Source organism: Artibeus jamaicensis, unplaced genomic scaffold (assembly GCF_021234435.1).
Source record: "Artibeus jamaicensis isolate MK-2021 breed Jamaican fruit bat unplaced genomic scaffold, CSHL_Jam_final contig_2259, whole genome shotgun sequence".
In the NCBI taxonomy this organism is placed as follows: Eukaryota; Metazoa; Chordata; class Mammalia; order Chiroptera; family Phyllostomidae; genus Artibeus; species Artibeus jamaicensis.
The window spans coordinates 3,655,089-3,675,328 of NW_026521468.1; the positions used below are offsets into that span (position 1 = coordinate 3,655,089).

Genomic DNA, 20,240 nt, shown 5'->3' on the forward strand with positions numbered 1-20,240 from the left:
TAACCAGTCATGGTGAGAAACCTGGAGCAAGAGTGTTAGAAAGAAGGCATATATGTAATGTGTGTGTGTCTGTGGTATTCCTGGGGGAAGTCAACTACTGGTTGTTACCATAGAAATCACGGACGACTTCTCTCCCCGAACACCTCTCTGAGGACTCAGAAGTCCTATAAGGACGGATCTGTCTGGACAGAGGGTGAGCGCACCTCGGAGCCCCAGACAACTGAAGGGAAAGCAGAAGTCAGAACGAGGAGGCAGTGCCCCTGCCCCTCTGCACCCGCCGGACCGCATGCCTCTCCACACTGCGCTCCAGCCAGGACAGCGACGGTGCGGCCGCGCAAGGGTGACACTCGGGGACACACGGAGGGGGCAGTGACGCAGAAATGTGGAGAAGGGAGGATGGACCAGGCACCAACGCTCACTTTCATTCAAGCTTAAAATCTGCCACTAACTCAGAGAGAAGAGACAGACAGACAGACAGACAGACACAGACTGGGACGAAGGCAGACTCTGAACCGGGTACAGCTCCTCCCACCCCTGAGAAATGCTTCCGTGAAACGCAGCCCGAGGGCCAGATGGATGCTGCTGCGTCTCCTCCCTCGAACCCCGCCCCCCCCCCATGTTCTAGTTAGTGAGAGACAGCCACCGATGGTCTGGGGCTTTCGGTGGTGATTAAAAAGGTGTCGCGCTAAACGCTGACAAGAAGGCAAGAAAGAAAAAGGTTGCCGACTAGTCCTCAATCGACTACCATGTACTCTTATCTACTAACAAACACAAGGTCTTGAATAAAGACCTCACAGCCACTTTTCCTCCGATTCTGAAGGCAGATACAAAGGAAACCCAGTCACATCCTGAAATGCCACTGCAGTGAGTTAACGTGCATTAGGGTGTGCGAGTAACGTGACTGACACACGAGAAACTACTGAGCTGGGAAGACGGGGCCGTTCAAGTTTGTTTCTTAAATCTGTTGGCTTATAAAGTAATCTGGTACCCACATCAAAACACCCCCAGTTTTTAAAATTTGCAAAATAATGTATCTACCATAGATGTAAAGAGAAGAGGTAAATAAAGACAAAAATTTCAATTATCCAATTTGACTTTCTGAGTTCAAGATGAAATGTAGAGTCATTACTCACCAGCATTTAAATGACACTCCTTAATCTGAAACTGAAGTTCATTTTCATTGGGAATGTCCTTCCACGTTGCGAGGAAGACCTGGCGCTCTGCGGGGGACACGGGGGGAAGGAAGGGTGTGTGCAACCTGCTCTCTCCTTTGGGTGCGGCTCTCACAAGAGCAGCCCGGCCACACCGAGGGGCCCCACTCCGGGGCAGGGAGCCCCTCAGCAGCAGCACCGGACACAGAGGAAGGATTCAGACTAAGGGTTTAGTTTTAGCTCTAACTTGGCGACTCTAGGTAGGTCTGTAACTTTCTGACCCTTAATTTGACCGGATATGATTACGTCTGTGCCGCTGGCCGGAAGAGCCACAGTAAGAATCAAGCCAATTAAATGCCCACACAATTTAGTGCGTACCAGTATGTGTGAGTTTGGTTAGATGGTGGTGTCATAAGTAAGGCAAGAGAAAAATGTCAACACCAACCCCACAGGAATCCTAGAGACTTATTACAAATTACTCTAATTATAACGAAAAAGTGTGAGACCGTGAGAGTCACCAAACAGTGACGGAAACACTGGAAGCAAACGTGGAAAGTGGAGCCTCGCTCAACACGGGACGGCCACACGCCTGCAGCCCGCGCTCAGCACGGCGCCTGCGCCTCGTGTGCTGGGGGTGGGGGGCCCCCCCGGGAAACTGGCACTGTGCTCAGAGACCACCAGCAAGACAAGACCACTGTGACTCGGGAGATAAATGATCGGCAACTATTAGAGCTTCAGGATAACAGCCGTACCACCCCATTTCTTAAAACCTCAAATAACGTGTACTTCTCGCTACGTTCTGCTGGCCTTCGCGGGAAAGGCAAAGGTATGTCTGGCAGGACAGAAGGACGGACTTACCCATTTTGCCGTCTTCCACAAAAAGCACGTTGAGTGGGATGAGGCAGCTGAAGTAGAAGACGTCAATATTGTTTTTCACAGCCACCTGCCAGGAAAGAACACGGGGAAATCAGGACACCGGAGGACGCTGGGTGAGAAAAACAACAGCTATGTGTCCGGAAACGCGTCACCTGACGCCCCTTCTCCCCTGCGGAGCAGGACTCCCCGGCAGACACACGCAAGCCCACGCATCCGCCGTCAGAGTCTGCGCCGACCTGCCACCTTGCTCCAGGAGGCGCTCTGGGAGTGAGTTCAAGACCCGAGCCCGTACCCAGAGTGTTCTGCTCAGTTATTCTTTGTTTCTGTGGTTATTAATAGTAGCTGCTGCTGCCCTTTCTACGTCCCTGCATGATTTCTAATCCTCATTATTACCATCCCAAACGAGGCAGCCGGCACCGCCTCCCCGTTTACCAACGAGGAGCTGAGGTTGGGGGAGACCCAGGGTCGTGCTACTAACTCACAGAAGTGCCGGGAGCAAGTACACGTCGACCCCAAACCTGACCTTCTCCCTCTCCGCAACGGCTGGTCATACTGCCCCTTATCTTTCTTCAGATGCTGGTTTTTAGTTGTTTCTTTTATGAAACCGTCTTCCAGGGTGGGGCACACTTGCTGGCAAACCTGACAACTGTGAGAAAGCACAGCCCTGTGGCAAGCTGAGAACGAGTATTCTCAGCACAGCAGGCGCTCTGGCCGCGGCGGGCCCCGAGTCCAGCACGGCCCGTGCGATTCAGAGCATGCTGCTCGTAGCTTTCAAAAACCTCCAGTACGACGAGTCTTTACTCGGGGGCAACAATGGGCAGGTTCCACCGAGGCAGCATCTCGGAGCCACTCGCTGTGGAAGGGGGAGCAGAACTGCTTAGCCACCACTTCCCACGGGCTCCTGTCACTAGCAACTCTCCCACCGATGCTCGTGGCACAGCAGGACGACGCTTCTCTGGGCAAGTTCTAGAATCAGTAACCGTGCCTACTTCCATTTTGTTTGGAGAACCCTTCTGGGGGGACAAATGCCCACACTTCGACAGCACTGTCTCTCTCTTCATCGAACACTGGGCTCTCCACGTGGCCTCTTCCCGGAGAACTCCTAGTTCTTTCACACTCATCATCAACTCGCCTTCCCCGCCTCCAGCCTGTGTTTCCTCCCCCACCACCTGACTGTGTCTACTTGACAGCCTCTCTGTTCTCTCTCCCGGAAGAGGCCAGCAGACTGCTTTCCTGGTAACTTGTGATTTTAACCTTTCCATTAGCAACCTCCCGGGAGTGTCTGACCTGTACCACATAAGCTGATGCCCGTAACACTGAGAACGCAGGGTTCTCAGGAAGATGGATAGTAATGAATGTAAACGGAGAAACTAACCTCAGGAAAGGGCTTTAGACATTTCAGATGCGCCAGACCACCACTTCAGAAGAATTATACCTGCCTGCACTTCTGGGAAAGAGGTACTTTCTGGTCGGTGCTCAGCAGTGAGAGAAGGAGAAGGCACTTCACACGAGGGCACCGGAGGACAGGGGAGGGCCAGGTCTGTGAAGGGCATTCGGACGTGAAAGCCGGGCGGTGTGGGTGAGACGGTGCGGTTACATAAAGGTCGTACGTGAAATGCAAGTTGATTATTTATGCTCGCTTGGAATGTAAAGCTATCATATTTCATCAAATATTAATGTTTACTATGTCCTAACCATTGGAGATACAAAGAATATAGAAAATATGACCCTTGCCCCCAGGGATAAACTTGTATCTCTTGTTCTTCCGAGGGACTCCTTGTTCTACCTGGTGGAACTGACTTACCAATGAACTGACTCGAAAAGCTCCTCTAGGTCACCCTTCCACCTCGGGGACCCTTCTCATACACGGATGAAGCTGTGGACCCCCGTTCCGGAAAGTGCACGTGCAACATTTTGGCACAGTTTCAGGGCTTCTGGGATGCCCAGAACAGAAGGACACAGCGGTTCAGAACATGGATCATACAATCTGATTTCAAATTCTGACTCTGCCCCTTACTTACCTGCATGACTCCAGGCAAGGAGTACTCAGCTCAGTTTCCTGTCTGCAGAATGGAGGTAGCAGCACTGAGTGTGTGGGTCATCACGGACAACGGGGTTCATCTTTGCAAAGCTCTCAGGGGGACGCCTGGCACAAAACAAGTACTCCCTCTTCCTTCACCATCTTCGGCTTAACCTTTTTTACTCCGAATTTCTCATAATGAAGAATAACCACGTTAGACTTGCCTGAGATCTTACGCACACTCAAAAGTAGCACTACTAACTATACTACAAGATCGGAAAGATAAAAAGGCTTCCTAGCAAACGGTGAATTAATGATTCTGTTTGCTACTAAGCCTCCGGTGAAATACTGTCTCCTGACAGGTCAGCTGCACGCAGGCCACTCTTCGGGAGGAAATGCTTCATCTCTTTTTCATTAGCTTCTCAAAGTCTGCATTTTGCAGCTTGTGAGCTTTCACTCTTGACTAGACTGCATTCATTTCAAGAATATACCGTCCTCTTGGACCTGGCTCCTGCCTACCTCTCCAGCCTTGTCCTTAACTTCAGCCACATCAAAAGCACTTCTCCACTGAAACTCACAACTGTGCTTTTGTTTACCTGTTGTTACTTAGTATAGTCTTCTCCTCACGCTTTAGCTGTCTTCTCCTCACGCTTTAGCTGTATGGAAAATACCTAAGTAATCTGAAGATTCGGGTCAAGCCTGAGAGTGCTCAGGACAGCTCCTGTCCTTCTCCCAGAGCCGGTGCGCGCACTTCAACTACAGCGTCAGACGCAGGTCTGCCTCGCCCTCGACACGGCGGCCCCCAGAGGGCAGAGGCTCTCGGTTTCCACGAGCACACTAGTGGCTCAGTGAGTACTTACTGCATGAAATTAAGGAGAAGGTATCAAGCAAATGGAACGAAATGTGGTTTCTCATCCTGTTTTCTACCGCTACATCATTCGTGTGCACAAGATAATCCCATTAGTAACATCTCTCATTACATAAACGGATACTCAGTGAGGCAGGTGGGGGGAGGGGATGATATGTGGGCTCTTTCAGGTTCGCATCATTGAGCTAAAATCACATCTATATGCAAAGAAAGAATAACACGGGTGTTGGATCATAGCCCAAAGAATACTAGGTTCTCCAAGGACATGCAATTACTCCTGGGGCCGGGGAGGCATAAAAGAACCAGGGAAAAACACGGTACGAAGCCAGTTCAATTCCCACCCAGATGGCAGATGCTTTTAAATAAAAGTGAGCCAACCGAGAGAACATGACACTGATTGCTTCAGAGGTATGAGTGAGCTCCTGCTTGTTGAAATTCACCATCTCAACAGGCGCAGAACAGGACGACATAATGCGCACGAGCTGGAGAACTGTTTTGCAAGTGATTGAACACCAGTATCCAGCCTGCCTATGGGAGATCAATGATCACAGAAGTAGACCAACTGCCTACTTAGGATCTTTACTTGGGCAATATCTCAAGCGAACACGTCCAAAAACATCAGTTTCTGATCTCTCCTCCTCATCCTTAAACAACCTAATGTCCTTCCAAACTCAGTAAACAGAACACTGCAAAGCCTTTTAATGGCCTCTCTGCTTCTGCACTTGTCTCCTCAGCCCCAACGCCTGGCTTCTGCAGTCCACTCTCGACACAGCAGCCAGACTGAATGGGAAATGTAGGTCAGCGCAAATACCTCTCTGCTCAAACCTCCCGGGACTTCCCACTTCTCCGGGAATAAACAATTGCCTGTAACCCGATGCTACGCGTCACGTGCCGTCAGGCGGCCCTCGGCGGCATTCCTTGTGCACACCCAGGCCACACGGGGCAGTTCCTCTCATGGCTCTTCTGTGCCGGCCGCTCCTTTATCTGGACCCCCCCACTTTGATGCACGACTCCCTCCCGCCTCCCAGCCTCTTCTAGGTCTTCGCTTTCATCAGACGTTCTCTTTTCAGGCAGACCTTCCCGTGCAGCACGCTGATACACGGCCTCGCTCAGTCTCCAAACTCGGGACCCGCCCTGTGAGCTCAGCTCCATTCTCCCCCGCTGCCCGCATCCGACACTCAGTTTCACCGGCTTGTTGGTTTACCGCCTGTCCCCAGGCCCCAGCTCTCTTGTTCGCTCCACAGTCCCAGTAACCAGCACCGAGTACGGCGCTCAGCAAGCCCGACAACTGTGAGAGAAACTGCTGCTCAAAGCCCCTCACAACCGTTTAGGGTCAGAGAACATCTCAACTCGGTCTGAAGTTTCCGGAAGAACAGCGCTTCCCAGGTTGTTTCCGGTCTATTTTCCTCAACAGAAGGGGAAAGCGTGGACAGAAGCCCTGGGGTGAAGGCAGGAGGAAGGGGCCAGCTGCCCACCCTAAGAACGAGGTTTTCAGGCGGCACATGGTGCCGTAACACATCTGTGTGTTTTGATGTGAAGCTGTGTTTCTCTCTGTGCCGCTGAGCAAAGCCGATGCTCCAGAAAACCCCTCCCTGTGCGCGTGTGTCAGCAGCAAGCGCCCCCACAGTGTGTGTGGCCATGGATGACCATGGCCAGGACTGATGGCAGCTCTCCTGGTTCAGGCAGCAGGCTGGAACCGGCATGAAAAGTGGAGCAGAAAACATCACGGCACACCTCACAAAGAGGAAGTGGTGTTCCCGACAGTGTTTCTGTTTTATGTACGTGTTACATACACTATGCAAAATATATTTTCACTCTAAGTTGTAGTCGAAAAAGCATCAAAGCCATGATACCGAGTTAAAGGCGAGCAGTGGAGGAACAGGCTCCAGGAGCTCAGGGACCTAACGTGAGCCTGAGCCACTGCTTCGAGGGTGCCCTGGCGGGTCACAGACGGCACCGAGGGGCGGGTCACCGAACCCTCTGTGCTACCACAGGCAACGTGTGGCCGTCCGTGACAATATTGACTTGCCTCTCAGCGACATCATCAGGAACCACAAATAGAAATGATTCTGAGGCACTTGGGAAACACAAAAGGAGGCTATAAATGTTTAATAATAATAATAATAATTTTTAGAAGTCACTCTCAGTGGCGCTGGGGACAGAGCAGGCTGTCAGCCTCAGCCCGTAACCTGCAATTAGCCCCCCTGCAGCACAGGGAGCTACGGCGGCAGCTGCAGCCTCCTGGCAGAGGCTCAGCCGGGGGCCAGCAGCCCCGTCAGCCTTCCAGGCGCTGCAAGGAGGTGCGCAGCGGACTCAGTGCGCACTCTGGCGGACGCGGCCTCACCCGCACCTCTCACCAGAGGCCCGCAGGAGGGCCTGCCACCGGAACAGCTAAGGCGGGCGCACACAGCCCCCCTTTGAGGATGTATCATCTGTTTTCCCATGACATCACTTGTGACCTTTCCAAGCCTCTGAAGAGTATTTTTTGCTTTTATCCCTCCTCCCTGTTTAGCTTTCGGGAAAATTATTTGCGGGCTGGTCCAAGCGAAGACCAGGCAGTGACGCTGACCGTCTCCACTTCTCTGAAATGGTGATTCGGGTGCGTTTCTGGCACTGTGCCCTCCAGCCAACACATCCCAGAGGAGCGGCTCTGAGTGACGGGTTTTTAACGGCACCGACTCCAACTGTGTGACACACGTCATCTGAGACTCAGCAGCAGAGGCTCTCTCTGCTGGATGCTGGAGTTAATCTACCTGTTGGCCTGTGCTTCTAGTCAGTGCCCCAAACCCCTGCCACCATTAGGTTAAACCCTAAGATGGATGGGGACCCGGGGCAGCCCAGGCGGAGTGAGGGGCGAGGCACGGCCAGGTTCCCCAGGGCTCTGTAGACCTTTGCCAGAACTTGGGTTTTTCTGCGCAGAAAAGCATCCGTACGAGCTCTTCCAGACTGGTGATGGAAGCGAGAGCACAGCAGCTGAGCGTCTCACCCCTGTGAGGGACCTCACCCAGGTCCAGGGAACGGAACACTAAGGTCCCCTGCACGTGCTCCTGCTCCGGGAGGCTTCTCATTTGAAAACAGTTTTACGTGTTAGGCAAAATAAATCAGGAACTTACAGCAAATGTACATGGGATCTCTTTCTGTCCGCAGAGAACCCACCTGGCACACATACTACACAGACCACTCTTTTGGTCTGTAATTTTCATTATAGGCCCACCTGACTGATTTTCTGGCCCCACAAGCCTTGACTCAGACTGAAACCTGCCTGTAAAACCCCACATTTAAAATGAGAATCTGTAGTTGGAGTGTAAAATGGGCCACTTTTGGGTGTAAATTATTAGTACTCATGTAGACGTCGAGTCTCCTATCACTGCTCACACACAGTCGACTGCATCAGAAACAGGGTTTGACACACTCACTGGAAGCCACCTCTGCCGCCCTGAGAGTTTGCATTCTTCGTGTCTGCACACTCATGGCTCAAAGCTCATCTCAAGTTTCGCTTTCGAGATGCATAGACCTTGATCACAGGAAGCCCGTGCGTAACCCTACGTAAAACTCTTCTGTGGAGTAGAGCAGCCCCCCCACCCCCGGACAGACGCGCCGGGGAAGGGTCGGCTCAGGTGGGCTGCAATCGGCCGTGGGTAGCCCAGGGAGTTTCCTCAAACTCCAACGACCACTCGGGTTATGGCCCGTAAAGTCCCCGACTGCAAAAAGATCACACGGATAAACCCATTTTCCAATCATTTGTCAAACCAGAAACACAAAACTGATTCCACTTTTCATCACCAACTCTTAACTTACCATCATTATATGAAGATGGCTGGGACTTTTATAGATGAGAACCACACACCGCTTTTACTGCTGCTTTAGCACTACTGTGTGACACACACGGTCGCCTGCTCAACTCCCAGCACCAGCCTCTGCCCGCACAGGCCCCTCCGGACGCACCAGCTCCCCGGGCTGGGTGTCGTGAGCACTGAAGTCTGGGTTTCAGGAACCACTGTCTCTTCTCATCAAGGCCAGATTTATGTTCCATCCACCACCCCTGCTCATGAGAACACAGGACTCTTGTCTACTGCTTATGTGTGGCTATTTAAGTAGGGCTGTCGCTCACAGGCACAATCGTACAAGAGCTCCGGAAATAAGGGGAGTGCTGGTTATATTAAGATAAAAGATACTGCCCAGTAGAATCTTGCCAAGAAGGATAAGATCGCTCTCAGAAAGCACCGCCCAGTAAGAACGGGAACATGTCGTATATAAGATACTACACTTCTCAGCCCCGGCTGGTGTAGCTCAGTGGATTGAGCACGGGCCTGCGAAGCAGACAATCGCGGTTCGATTCCCAGTCAGGGCACATTCCTAGGTTGCAGGCCAGTTCCTTGCAGGCCAATTCCCAGCAGGGGACGCACGAAAAGCAACCATACATTGATGTTTCTCTCCCTCTCTCCTTCCCTTTCCCTCTAAAAGATAAATAAAATTAAAAAAAAAACACACAAAAAAACAGCGGGATAAGATGAATTAAAATGTTTAAAAAAAAAAGATACTACACTTCTCAGACGAGGTTCAAGGATATGTTTAAAGTCCTGATGTGGCACAACAAGCACATAAAATATGAAGCAGCAATCACAGAAAGTAAATTTCCCTCTTCTACTGGGTGGTAAAATGTTTTCATCTTTCAGAACCAAGACCCCACTGCCTACCCACTGCTAACGGAGTATTTCGGGCCCTGTCCCTGCAGGGGCAATATCTGGCCCCGGTCCACCTGCCTGACCCACGGATCTCTTCCAGTTCCCGTGTGACCCACCATCTGAGGACTCAATGTCTCTCCCAGCAGCACACAGCCCCGTAAAAGCAATCAGAGTGTGACGTCCTCAACTGTGAACTTGAAAGACCAGTGGCAGCTTTCCTACTGAACTTGTCTGCCCTGCACAAGAGCCAAGGAAAGTCAGCAAATGCCAGGCTGCTTTGTCTCACTTGATGGAAGCTGGAAGCATTTACGAGTTTCTCTGGTACAGGAGGTAGAGCTGAGGGCTTTCTGAGTGTGAACGGACACATGTGAGACATGAAATAACGGGGATCGGAGCCATCTGCAGCCACTGGGACCACACTGCAGGGGTGACAAGGGACAGAACTGTCCCAGGGCCGTACACTGGAGGGAAAACAAAGGGAAACGTTCTGGCTGACAAAAGTCTGAGAGATGGATAAACAGGACTGTAAGGCCGTGTGTCCTTTGCAGCTGACACTGTCGACACTTTCTGCCCTAATCATCCAAAGATAAATAAAAAGAACTGATAATACTGCTTTGTTTTGGAAGAGATGTACAAAGGAAAAAACCAAGAGACATTATTGCTTTTCCCTAATTAACACTCACCCTCTTACTAAACGACACTTATGCAAAGCTTAAAGGTCACAGACAGACAGACTGCCCTGGCCAATGATTGGAGCACTGTCCCATAACTGAAAGGGTGTGGGTTCAATTCCTGGTCAGGATATGTGCAAACCCTGGTCCAGACCTGTGCAGGAGGCAACTGATCAATGTTTCTCTCTCCCTTCCTGTCTCTAAAAAGCAATGTAAAAATGTCCTTGGGTGAGGGGGAAAAAAAAACAAAGGTGAGCCCTGGCTGGTGTGGCTCAGTGGATTGAGCACCGGCCAGCCTGTGAACCAAGGGGTCGCCAGTTCGATTCCCAGTCAGGGCACATGCCTGAGTTTCAGGCCAGGTGCCCAGTAGGGGCATTCAAGAGGCAACCACACACTGATGTTTCTCTCCCGCTCTTCTTCCCTTTTCCCTTCTAAAAAATAAATTAAAATCTGAAAAAAAAAGTGACAGGTAAATAAGACAAATAATAAAAACTATATAGAGAAAAGAAGCAATTAAAAAAATGTATTGGTTTTGGGTGCACAGCATAGTGGTTAGACAATCATATATTTTTTGCATAGTGTTGCCTCACTATTTTCATTCCCTAACTGGCACCGCACATGGTTATCACAATATTATTGATTATATTCCGCGTGCTTTATTTACAGCCCGTGACTACTCTGCAGCTACCAGTTTTCACTTCCCAATCCCCCCCCCGCCCCCGGCTCTGGCCGAGCGCCCACCATCCCTGCCCCGCCGGCAACGACCAGCTCTGTCTACATCTGAGTCTGCTTCCGTTTTGTTTGTTCTGTTCTTTTATTCCACGTGAAATCAGTTGTCTTTCTCCCGCCAACTTATTTCACTGAGCACAACCCCCTCCAGGTGAAAAGAACCAGTTCTTTACCCACAGATTCACCTCCAAGCCCCTCACTGTAAAGGAATATGGAGGGAAAGAAGAAATTTTTAGGAAGGTGCCACCAGACTTTCAGGTAAAAATAGCAGACTAAAAATCACATTTCATTTTTCTTTCTCCTGGAATAAATTCTGCTATAAGTAAAAGAAGAGTTAAAGGTATGCGTTCATAAAATCCGGGAAGAAAAATTACGACAGCAACAAAGTGTGGCTCGCCACAGAGCGGACGGGTCAGCAGCAGCGGCACAGCCTTCTCGGCGGTTCGGGCCGGATGGCACCGCTGAACCTGCGGGAGGCGGAGGGTGCCACAGGGAAGGGGGCCAAGATGCTGCTGGAGAACCAGACCCCTGCCACATTCCAAGCTGCCCCAACGAGCCCCTCGGTCCACAGGAGACTAAAGACTAGTCCTTTTAGGGAAGATCAAGTAGATGCTGCTCTGAAGGGCGTGCCGGGCGTGGCTGCGGGGTGGCCGATGACCGAGCGCGAGACTCTTCAGCCCTCATTCCCAACTTAGCTCCTCGCAGGCAGAAAGCCTTTATTAGACAGGAGAGTGGAAGACGATTTTTGGAAGAATTAAGCCAATTCAAAAAGAAAGCACTGACACAGAGAATGCCAGCCGCCCTCGGTGACAGGCGAACCGGGACTCCTTCCTGTCCTGGGCCTCACCGGTAAAAAAATCGACAGCCCTGGCTGCTGTGGCTCAGTGGACTGAGGGCCGGCCCTCGAACCAAAGGGTCACCAGTCCAATTCCCAGTCAGGGCACATGCCCGGGTTGCAGGCCAGGTCCCTGGTGGGGGCGCACAAGAGGCAACCACACACTGATGTTTCTTCCTCTTTCTCCCTCTCTTACTCTCCCTCTAAAAATAAATAAATAAAATCTTAAAAAAAAAAAATCCAGAGTTGAAAAGAGCGTCCAGGTAGGACACACAGAATTTCCCGACAGACAGCTGCAACACTGTTTCCAGGGCCTGCTTGAGATAGTGTTACTGGTTACTGTTCCCCAGTGCTGGCAAGTATACCCTTAGGCCCAAGGGACAGCCAAAGGAGGAGCGCAGGCTGTAAAACGGGGTTCTCCAGTTGTCCTCCTGAGCAAACGGATGGGGAATTTTCGCAGAGAACCAAACAGAAATCCTAGAACTGAACAGTGCGACATCTGCAATGGAAGTTACGCTGCAGTGTATACAAGAGCCAGTGCAGTCGGAGACAGACCAACAGAAATCACCCACCTGGAGAACAGCAAGGAGAAGAGCAGCCCCAGCGACCTGACGGGCAGTGGCCAGCGGTGTAACACATGTGAAACGGGAGTTACGAAGGAGAGAAGAGAGGTAAGTGGGCAGGAAAACATGTAAAGAGATAATAGCAAAACTTTCCCAAATTTGGGGGAAACTGTCAGTTTACAGACCCAAGAAGCCCAATGAACCCTAAGCCAAATAAATACAAGCAAAACCCTCAGGTACATAATAACCGAGCTACTGAAAACCAACAATGAAAAGAACAGTGTCTGTAAAGGGACCTAGGAGCTATCAATCCATCTGAACATGTATGTGCACCTGACCGATTCAAACAAACAGTAATAACAAACACAAAGTTTAAGATACCGAAATAAACTTGAACATTGGATATTTGATGTTAAAATATTCTTGTTAACTGCTGAATGTACCTACCATAGTTATTTTTTGAAGGTTTGTTTTTTAAAAGAGACATATTTTAAATATATATACTTACACATGAAATAAACGCCAAGATATGCTTCAGAATTACATGGAGGAGGGTTACAGATGAAACAATACCGACTACGGACTGATAATTACTGACACAGGATGATGGGCACACGGGGACTCACTGCATTATTCTGTTTATTTCTGTAATATTAAATTTTTTTCCATAAAAAGCTTTTAGAAAGCAGGGCAAAGGAGAAAGAAATAGAAAGGAAGAGGGGACCAAAAACTGGTCGAGGAGGGTGAACGTCCGAGTGACGAGACTTCCAATGTGGGACAGAAATACAGGGAGACCTACAGAAAAGTGTTAAAAAGTTCCCGGAACGGAAGGCCACGAGCTCCCACTGTGAAGGGGCCCACTGAGCACGTGCCACAGTGAGTGACGTGCGGCACACGCCGAGGTGCCCCGCCAGGTCCCCGCAGCCCTGGACGAGACAGGAAGGGCTGGTCGTACAAGCTTTCACTCAGGAAGAGCACAGCACAGAAAAATGGCTCGGACCAGAAGAAAACTAATTTCTAACCTAGAATATTAGACAGAAACCATGAAATAAGTAGGAAGATAAAGAAGTTTTTTACAACATGTGAAGTGTCGAAAACTTTATACCTGTTCTCAGGAAGCAACTGGAGGATGTTTTTCATCAAGATGAGGGAGTAAACCAAGGAAAAAAACCACAGCTAGAGACTGAGCACGGGAGAGGGGTGCAGGGATGGATCCCCAGAGAGGTGACGAAGGGGGAGCCCAGGATGAAGGGCTGTGTCAGCTGTTCGAGGAAAGAGGCCTGGACGGGAGCGGGTCAAGGGGCCACAGAGGAGGGGCCAAGAAAGGACAACTGACAGGCATTTCAAAGGGTCTGACCTCAACGGAATTTGGACTTAATTACAGCTAAAAACACAGAAAATTAGGCAAAGAAAGAGAGACTAGTATTAACTAGTAAATACTCGATTACTCACAAAACGTTTTACAAAGGAAAATAATCATACTTTAGTACCTGTAGCTCAGCTCTTAAGAGCATATAAAGTCATAATAATGTAACCATCGAACACCGAGTAAAGCAGATTCTAAGGCAGCTGTATCAGGAAAGAGGGTAGGAAATACCCAAGCAAATGATGGCAGTGACCGGCGATGCAGAGGACACCTAAGATGACAACACCCAGAAGGCGCAACACACGCACGGTATTGAGAGAGAGATAAATGTAAAACATACCGAGTAAAAGAGGCGCGAGAGACCGACCGTGGAAGGAAATACTGGGAACCATGTTGCGGAGAGAAAGGTGGGCTCTGGGTTTTTCTTGAGTACAGAACTAGTTGACTCTTTAAACTGCTTTATAGCCCTAATAAAACTAAAACTCGAAAGCATGGTGCTGTAAATGTCCTCCTCAGAGTTTGCAGCCTGGGTGGAAAAAGAGAGGGATCGAGCAGCACCAGTGGGCAGCCAGGACAGTGCCACACCACCCGGGGACGCAGTCAGTGACACCCCAGGGACTGTGCATGCTGCCAGGTGGCACTAGACTTTTCAGGAGTCACCTCGAAAATTACGTCTAACCACTGTGCTGTCAAACGAAACCGAACAATGAAGACGACACAGCCCGGGGAGGGGAGGCCGAGCGGCTGCACGAAGTCCAGAGAACGCAGGCCAGTGGTCAGTCCACCTCGTGTGGACACCGATGTGGAGGGGCAGCCGCTGGACAGGCAGACGTGTACTTGGGGAAAGTTTCTAAGCAACCAGCACAATCAAAATGATAAAAGGAAAACATGAGAGTTTCGGAGTCGGAGGAAACTCTAAATTTAGACATAATTCAAAAAAGGGTTTTGTCTCATTTTAACAGAAGTAATCAACTCCTTTTTTAGGAAGTAGAGCATGTGACATAAATAAAGTCAAGAGAAGCTCCCGATGGTGCAAGCTTTACCCCGTGTGATATTCACGACTTGCATCCACAGAATCCTCTTTCACACCGCGGACACGGGAGCAGTGCCTTTTAACCCTTCAGCCGTGTTTCCCGCGGCCCGGACGACCAGCCAATACGCAGCCCGACCGGCCCCTGAATCCCAAGTGTCTGCGCTGTCACACGACAGCTCCAGCAGGGGCTCCATTTACTCGCCCCTACACACTGGTATGAAATTAGCCGAAACACAGTGCATCCAGAATTTCACTTCCTCCACCCTGGATCTTTTCCCTCCATGAGCTCTTAAATTTAAACATTATACGTAAATATAATGCTTAAATGCCAATCAACCTTAATCTGGCTTTACCTGGATCTAAGACTTGACTCCTTTTATTCGCACAGGGACAGTGGCCAGGCGGGAGCAGAAATCCAGCGACCCGCTGCTGCGCCAGTCAGCAGCTTCAGCTTCCACCAGCCGACGCGAGACAGAGCTGCTCACAGGGGCAAAGGTCTCTCTCCAGAAGTTTTTGCTTATCTTTGCCCCTGGGAATTGCCCGTTAAAGGGAAAACAGCCATAATTACAATGTCCCTGGAAGGAAGGCACCGTGAACGCAGCAGTGAGAACAGATGAGAAATTTCTCCCACAGAAGCCGATACGCTTTATTACATTCCACTCCGATGGAAAACGTTTAAGTTTGCTTTTTATAATGGCAGGACTGTAAAAACAAAAACTTTTGAGGGAGGAGTTTGGACGATAAGATTCAATGTCTATTATTAAGGTTTCTACTCAAGATGTTCACTTCACTGAATATGAAATAGAAATGCAAATAGGTAAGTAAACTGACATTCATTTATTTACTGTTTCTTTTTTGTTTTTAAAGATTTTATCTATTTTAAAGAGAAGGGAAGAGGAGAAAGGGAGAGAAACATCCATGTGTGGTTGCCTCTCGCACGCCCCCTAGTGGGGACCTGGCCTGCATCCCAGGCATGTGCTCTGATTGGGAATCGAACCAGCAATCCTTTGGTTCACAGGCTGGTGCTCAATCCACTGAGCAACACTAGCCAGGGCTGTTTCTTTTTCTAAGAGCAAAAATTTGCCCTGGTTTCTGTGACCCAAATTCCATTTCCTATTCCTAAAGTAAAGCATCTTGCGCTCCTGCTGACTGTCCTCAAATATGAGGGCTGAGGCTCTCTGGCCAGCAGGAGGTTACACGTCAATGAAAAGGGAGCAGGTGCGGATGTGGGTGAGTTACTTCCTTCCGGGTTCCGTGCTGGAAGAGCCCCTCAACACGTCACTGCCATCCCAGTGACGGCCCATTCCCTCTGCACAGTAACCCGGTGTGTTCTTCTGGCCTGAGCCACGCCGACTGCGACTCACTCATCTGCACGCTAGGTCGGCACACCCTCTGCTGAAAGGAGGCCGTGGCCCACCGCGGCAGCCAGGCGCTCCGTACGGGGCTGTCCAACCAACGCGAAGCGCTGATTTCACCTCCCACAACCTGACCGCGGACGTGCCCCCATCGGCACTAGAACCTCAAACTGGCACTTCCAGAAGAGTAAGCGATGCAGCCTCACCTGTCTTGACTGGAACGTGAAAGGTGGGTATTTTTCTGTAGTCACAGTCTCATTCGGACCACCCTATCATCTCACGTTCTCGGGAGGGTGGGAACATCGACCCCTCTGCTGTGTCCTCAGACCGACCCTCACGGCGTGTCTTTCAGCCTCTGAGAGACGGTGGCGCAAGACGGCAGCCGCCCCGGGTTCAGACACTTTATTCAAAAATCGAAAATGCAGCCTTAAAATAGAACGTGCAAGTAAATATACAGAAACACCCCCCCACCACGGCTTGCAACAAAAATTAGCAGGGATGGTGTTCATGGTTCTGATGGAGGGAGGACCCGAGAGCCCCACCAGTGCCTGCAAGGCGGCGAAATGCGCCGAGCACCCGGCCGCCCCGCAGAAGCTCCGGCGCCGGTGACGTCTGAGGAACAGCGAGCCACCCTAAGCCCAGCGCGGCGGCAACAACCGAACGGAACCACAGCCCCACCCCGTGCCTCCCCCACCGGGTTTGAGCAGCTTCCCTTTCCACAGCAGTACACGTTCCAGATGCACGCACGGACCGCAAAGTACTGCAGAGGAGCGAGCAGAGACAATGTACCTTAAGATGCTGTGAGTGACACGGACGGCTCTGTCCATCTGAGTAAGCTGTGCTGCTACAGCCACCACCCACCCAACTTCCGGGGCTCAGGTCCGTACCAACACCCTCCAGGAGCTCACTGCCCTGTCTTCACTCTGAACGATACAGAACTTTCAAGGTTAAGAGGGTCCTGGAGACCTGACCGAGTTCTGAGCGCCTTGAAGACTCTGCCGCGCGGACCACAAACGCGCGTGGACGGCGGCGGGTGTCCGAACCCGGGTGACCTAGCGACACAGGGCCTTGCGTCGAAGGTTGGCTCCCTGTGAGCATCTGCTGAAGCCCATTTTTATGTAAGTGACATTCAAATTACTACGTAAGTTTAAGGGAAAAAAATTTGTAAAAAAGACTTAAAAAGTTTCTAAATGTTTGAGTAAAAAAACGAATAACTTTCTATGTCAATGCATGGCTTTTAAAAAAATACATAAAGCACTCCGCCACAGAATTACTGTAAATCCAATCTCACGTTTTATACATAAGTAACATAAAGCTGGCAGGGCACCAACTCGCCCCCGCGTGCGGCAGACACTCTAACCTGCAGGTTGTTCAGAGGCTCCATCTTCATGACGGGGCCCAGCGTGTTGAGGGGCAGGGGGACGTCGATGCTCTGGTTCGGCATCAGCGGCGTGTGGATGGCCAGAGGTGTGCTGGGGATGACGCCGAAGCTGCAAGAGAGGAGGACGGATTCCACACGTCAATCGGGCGCAGGATTTCACCTGCACGGAAGCACTGCTGGGCTTCAGTGGCTTTGATCCCACTTGAAGGAACAATTTTTTTGCTACTATTAAATGAAGCGACAGAAGGACCTAAGGTGCTCCACTGTAACTAACTATAATGCTGCTTACAACGTAACTTCTCTTGTCCATCAGATAAATTTGAAGAAAGAGAAATCAGCACAGAATCACGTCTATAGTGCTCTGATTCTAAAAGTTTATCACACCAGGAGGGACAGATATGATAAGTATCTTAATACTCTAAGTACAGCAAAAAGTAACTGATTGGCTTAAACATTCCAAATGATGACTAGGACGGGTTGTAGTTCCAAATCCAGTCACTTGCTAAGCCCGAGGCAGACAGTGAGTGCGGTGCCGTCAGTCTGACTTCTCAGCAAGGCCGGTCCAATGATACAGGAATAGTGAGGGCTTCCGGCCAGGGCAGTGGTGCAGGCAGACATGGCTCGCCTCTTTGCACAACCACATCAAAATCACAACTAGCCTTGGCCGACGAGGCTCAGTGGACTGGGTGCAGGCCTGCAAACCAGGGGGCTGCCCGTTCGATTCCGGGTCAGGGCACAAGCCCGTGCTGTGGACCAGGTTCCCAGTGGGGGTCACCTGAGAGGCAACCACACACGATGTTTCTGTCCCTCTCTTTCTCCCTCCCTACTCCTCTCTAAAAATAAATACATAAAATCTTTAAGACAAAGATTATAACTAAAATACAGAACAACCCTCACTCAGAACCATCAGAAATGGAGTTGAATGAAGTCTGACAACTACAGAATTAAAGAAACCAGATCCATCCAGATTGGTAGGAGGGGTGGAGACATGGAATGGGCTGGTCTCACTCATGAGTGGTAGATAAAGATTCAGGAGGGTTATCTCCCGAGTGAGGAGTCCCAGCCTCATACCAGGCCCCCCAGCCCAGGGTTCCCATGCCAGGGGGATAAGCCCCTACAACTTCTGGCTTCAAAAACCAGTGGGGATTGAGATGGTGGAAGAAACTTCTGGAGCCCTAAGCAGTTCCTCTTAGAGAACCCACACACGAACTCACCTACTCAGATTGACTCCCTCTGAGCTCCAGCACTGGGGCAGTGGCTTAGAAGGCACCAGTGGCATAAAGGGAGGAACTGAAGTGTCTGGCATCTGGGTGAGCAGAGGCCACTGTCCCTGTGCTAAAGCCACCCCCTCGAGGCCAGCAAGCTGACACCATATCTGAGACTCCATCAACCCAGCTGACACTGTTCGACCTGCCTAGGAGATGTAGCCGTATCTTACAGGACAGAAACTTAAGAATAAATGCCAGGGACAGAGCAGGAGGGAGCAGCAGACCTGCGGTGTAGCGAGCGCACAAATGCAGGCGCAGAGCTCATCTAGGTAGCATCTCCTTCAAGAATCGGAGACGGCAGAAGACACATTCTCCTTTTCCTAGAAAAACTACACTTCAATGCGCCAAGGTGTAATAATGAAATGACCCCACGAACACACATCGCTCATTGTGACCCAACATTTGTACGTGAAAACCATTTGCTCTGCTGATGTTGCTCTCACGGCCGCCAAACCCCGCCAGGAGTCCCTGCTGGCACGGAGCCACAGCAGCAGCTCAGTCCTGGATCTTCCGACTGCTCCTCTGGGAAGGAACATGAAGGAAACAAAGGAGGAAAAAATGCCCTGTAAATCTACAACTGTCCCTTCTGCAAAACTACGAGTCAGAGAAAGTCTGCAGGCTCCACAGGACACTGAAGTGTGGCTTCGCCAGGAGATGAGCAGGACGAGGAGAGAAGCCCCGCAGGTGCGGCCGGGAGGCCGGGGGTCTCCGGGGACACTGGTGGCGGCAGCTCAGAGACTGATGGGACGGCAGATCTCCACTCTCAGAAGGGAGCCCACCCCTCGTGTCCGGTGCTGTGAGCAGGACTGAGACCAGCAGGGGACAACGCACAGGCGAAGAGAGGAAAGGAGATGGAAAGTCCCTGGGGGGCTTGGAGGTGACAACAGCTCAAAAAGCAGCACCTTCCAAAGGGAAAACGAACACCCAGGGGACAGGGCTGTGTCCCCCCAACAAGCACATTCCAGGGAGGACTGGCTGCGACCCGTCAGCATCCAGGTATCCAGAACACCTGGATAACTCTGGGCAGCCGGACAGAGTGACCAAATCACTCACATGGAGGGAAGGAATGGGGCTGGCAGCTGACTTTTCCACAAGAACATTCAATGACAAGAGAGACTGGAGTAAAAAAAGAGTTCGAGTCAAGGATTTTCACACAGAAAGGTCGCACGCAGTTGTGAGCCTGTGAGGCTTCAAGGGTTACTGTCTACATGGCCTTGTGTGGGTCCTCACACCCTTTCTGAGCATCTGGTAAAAGACACCCCCGAAAGGACAGTGGGAAAGAACTACAAAAGGACTGGAAATAGACAAAAAATCCAAGACAAACAAAAGGTGCAAGAACAAAATGTAGAAATGAAACAATTTACAAAAATGAGAGCAACAGGGAGCAAGTTGGCCTCATCTGTCATCGCCAGGGGTCAAAGGGGACAAGCCAAGTGGAG

At 50.6% G+C, this 20,240-nt stretch overlaps 1 protein-coding gene across 2 annotated transcripts in view; it reads right to left on the reverse strand.

Moving 5' to 3' along the window:
* AP2B1 (adaptor related protein complex 2 subunit beta 1) overlaps positions 1-20,240 on the reverse strand; it is a 99,028-nt gene that overhangs the window by 9,744 nt on the left and 69,044 nt on the right. For both annotated transcript variants that reach the window (XM_037167227.2, XM_037167225.2), the window contains 3 exons: positions 17,513-17,642; positions 2,010-2,094; positions 1,134-1,220 (listed from right to left, as the gene is read on the reverse strand). In XM_037167227.2, the coding sequence (XP_037023122.1) occupies positions 1,134-1,220; positions 2,010-2,094; positions 17,513-17,642 (302 nt within the window). The remainder of the gene's footprint in view (positions 1-1,133; positions 1,221-2,009; positions 2,095-17,512; positions 17,643-20,240) is intronic.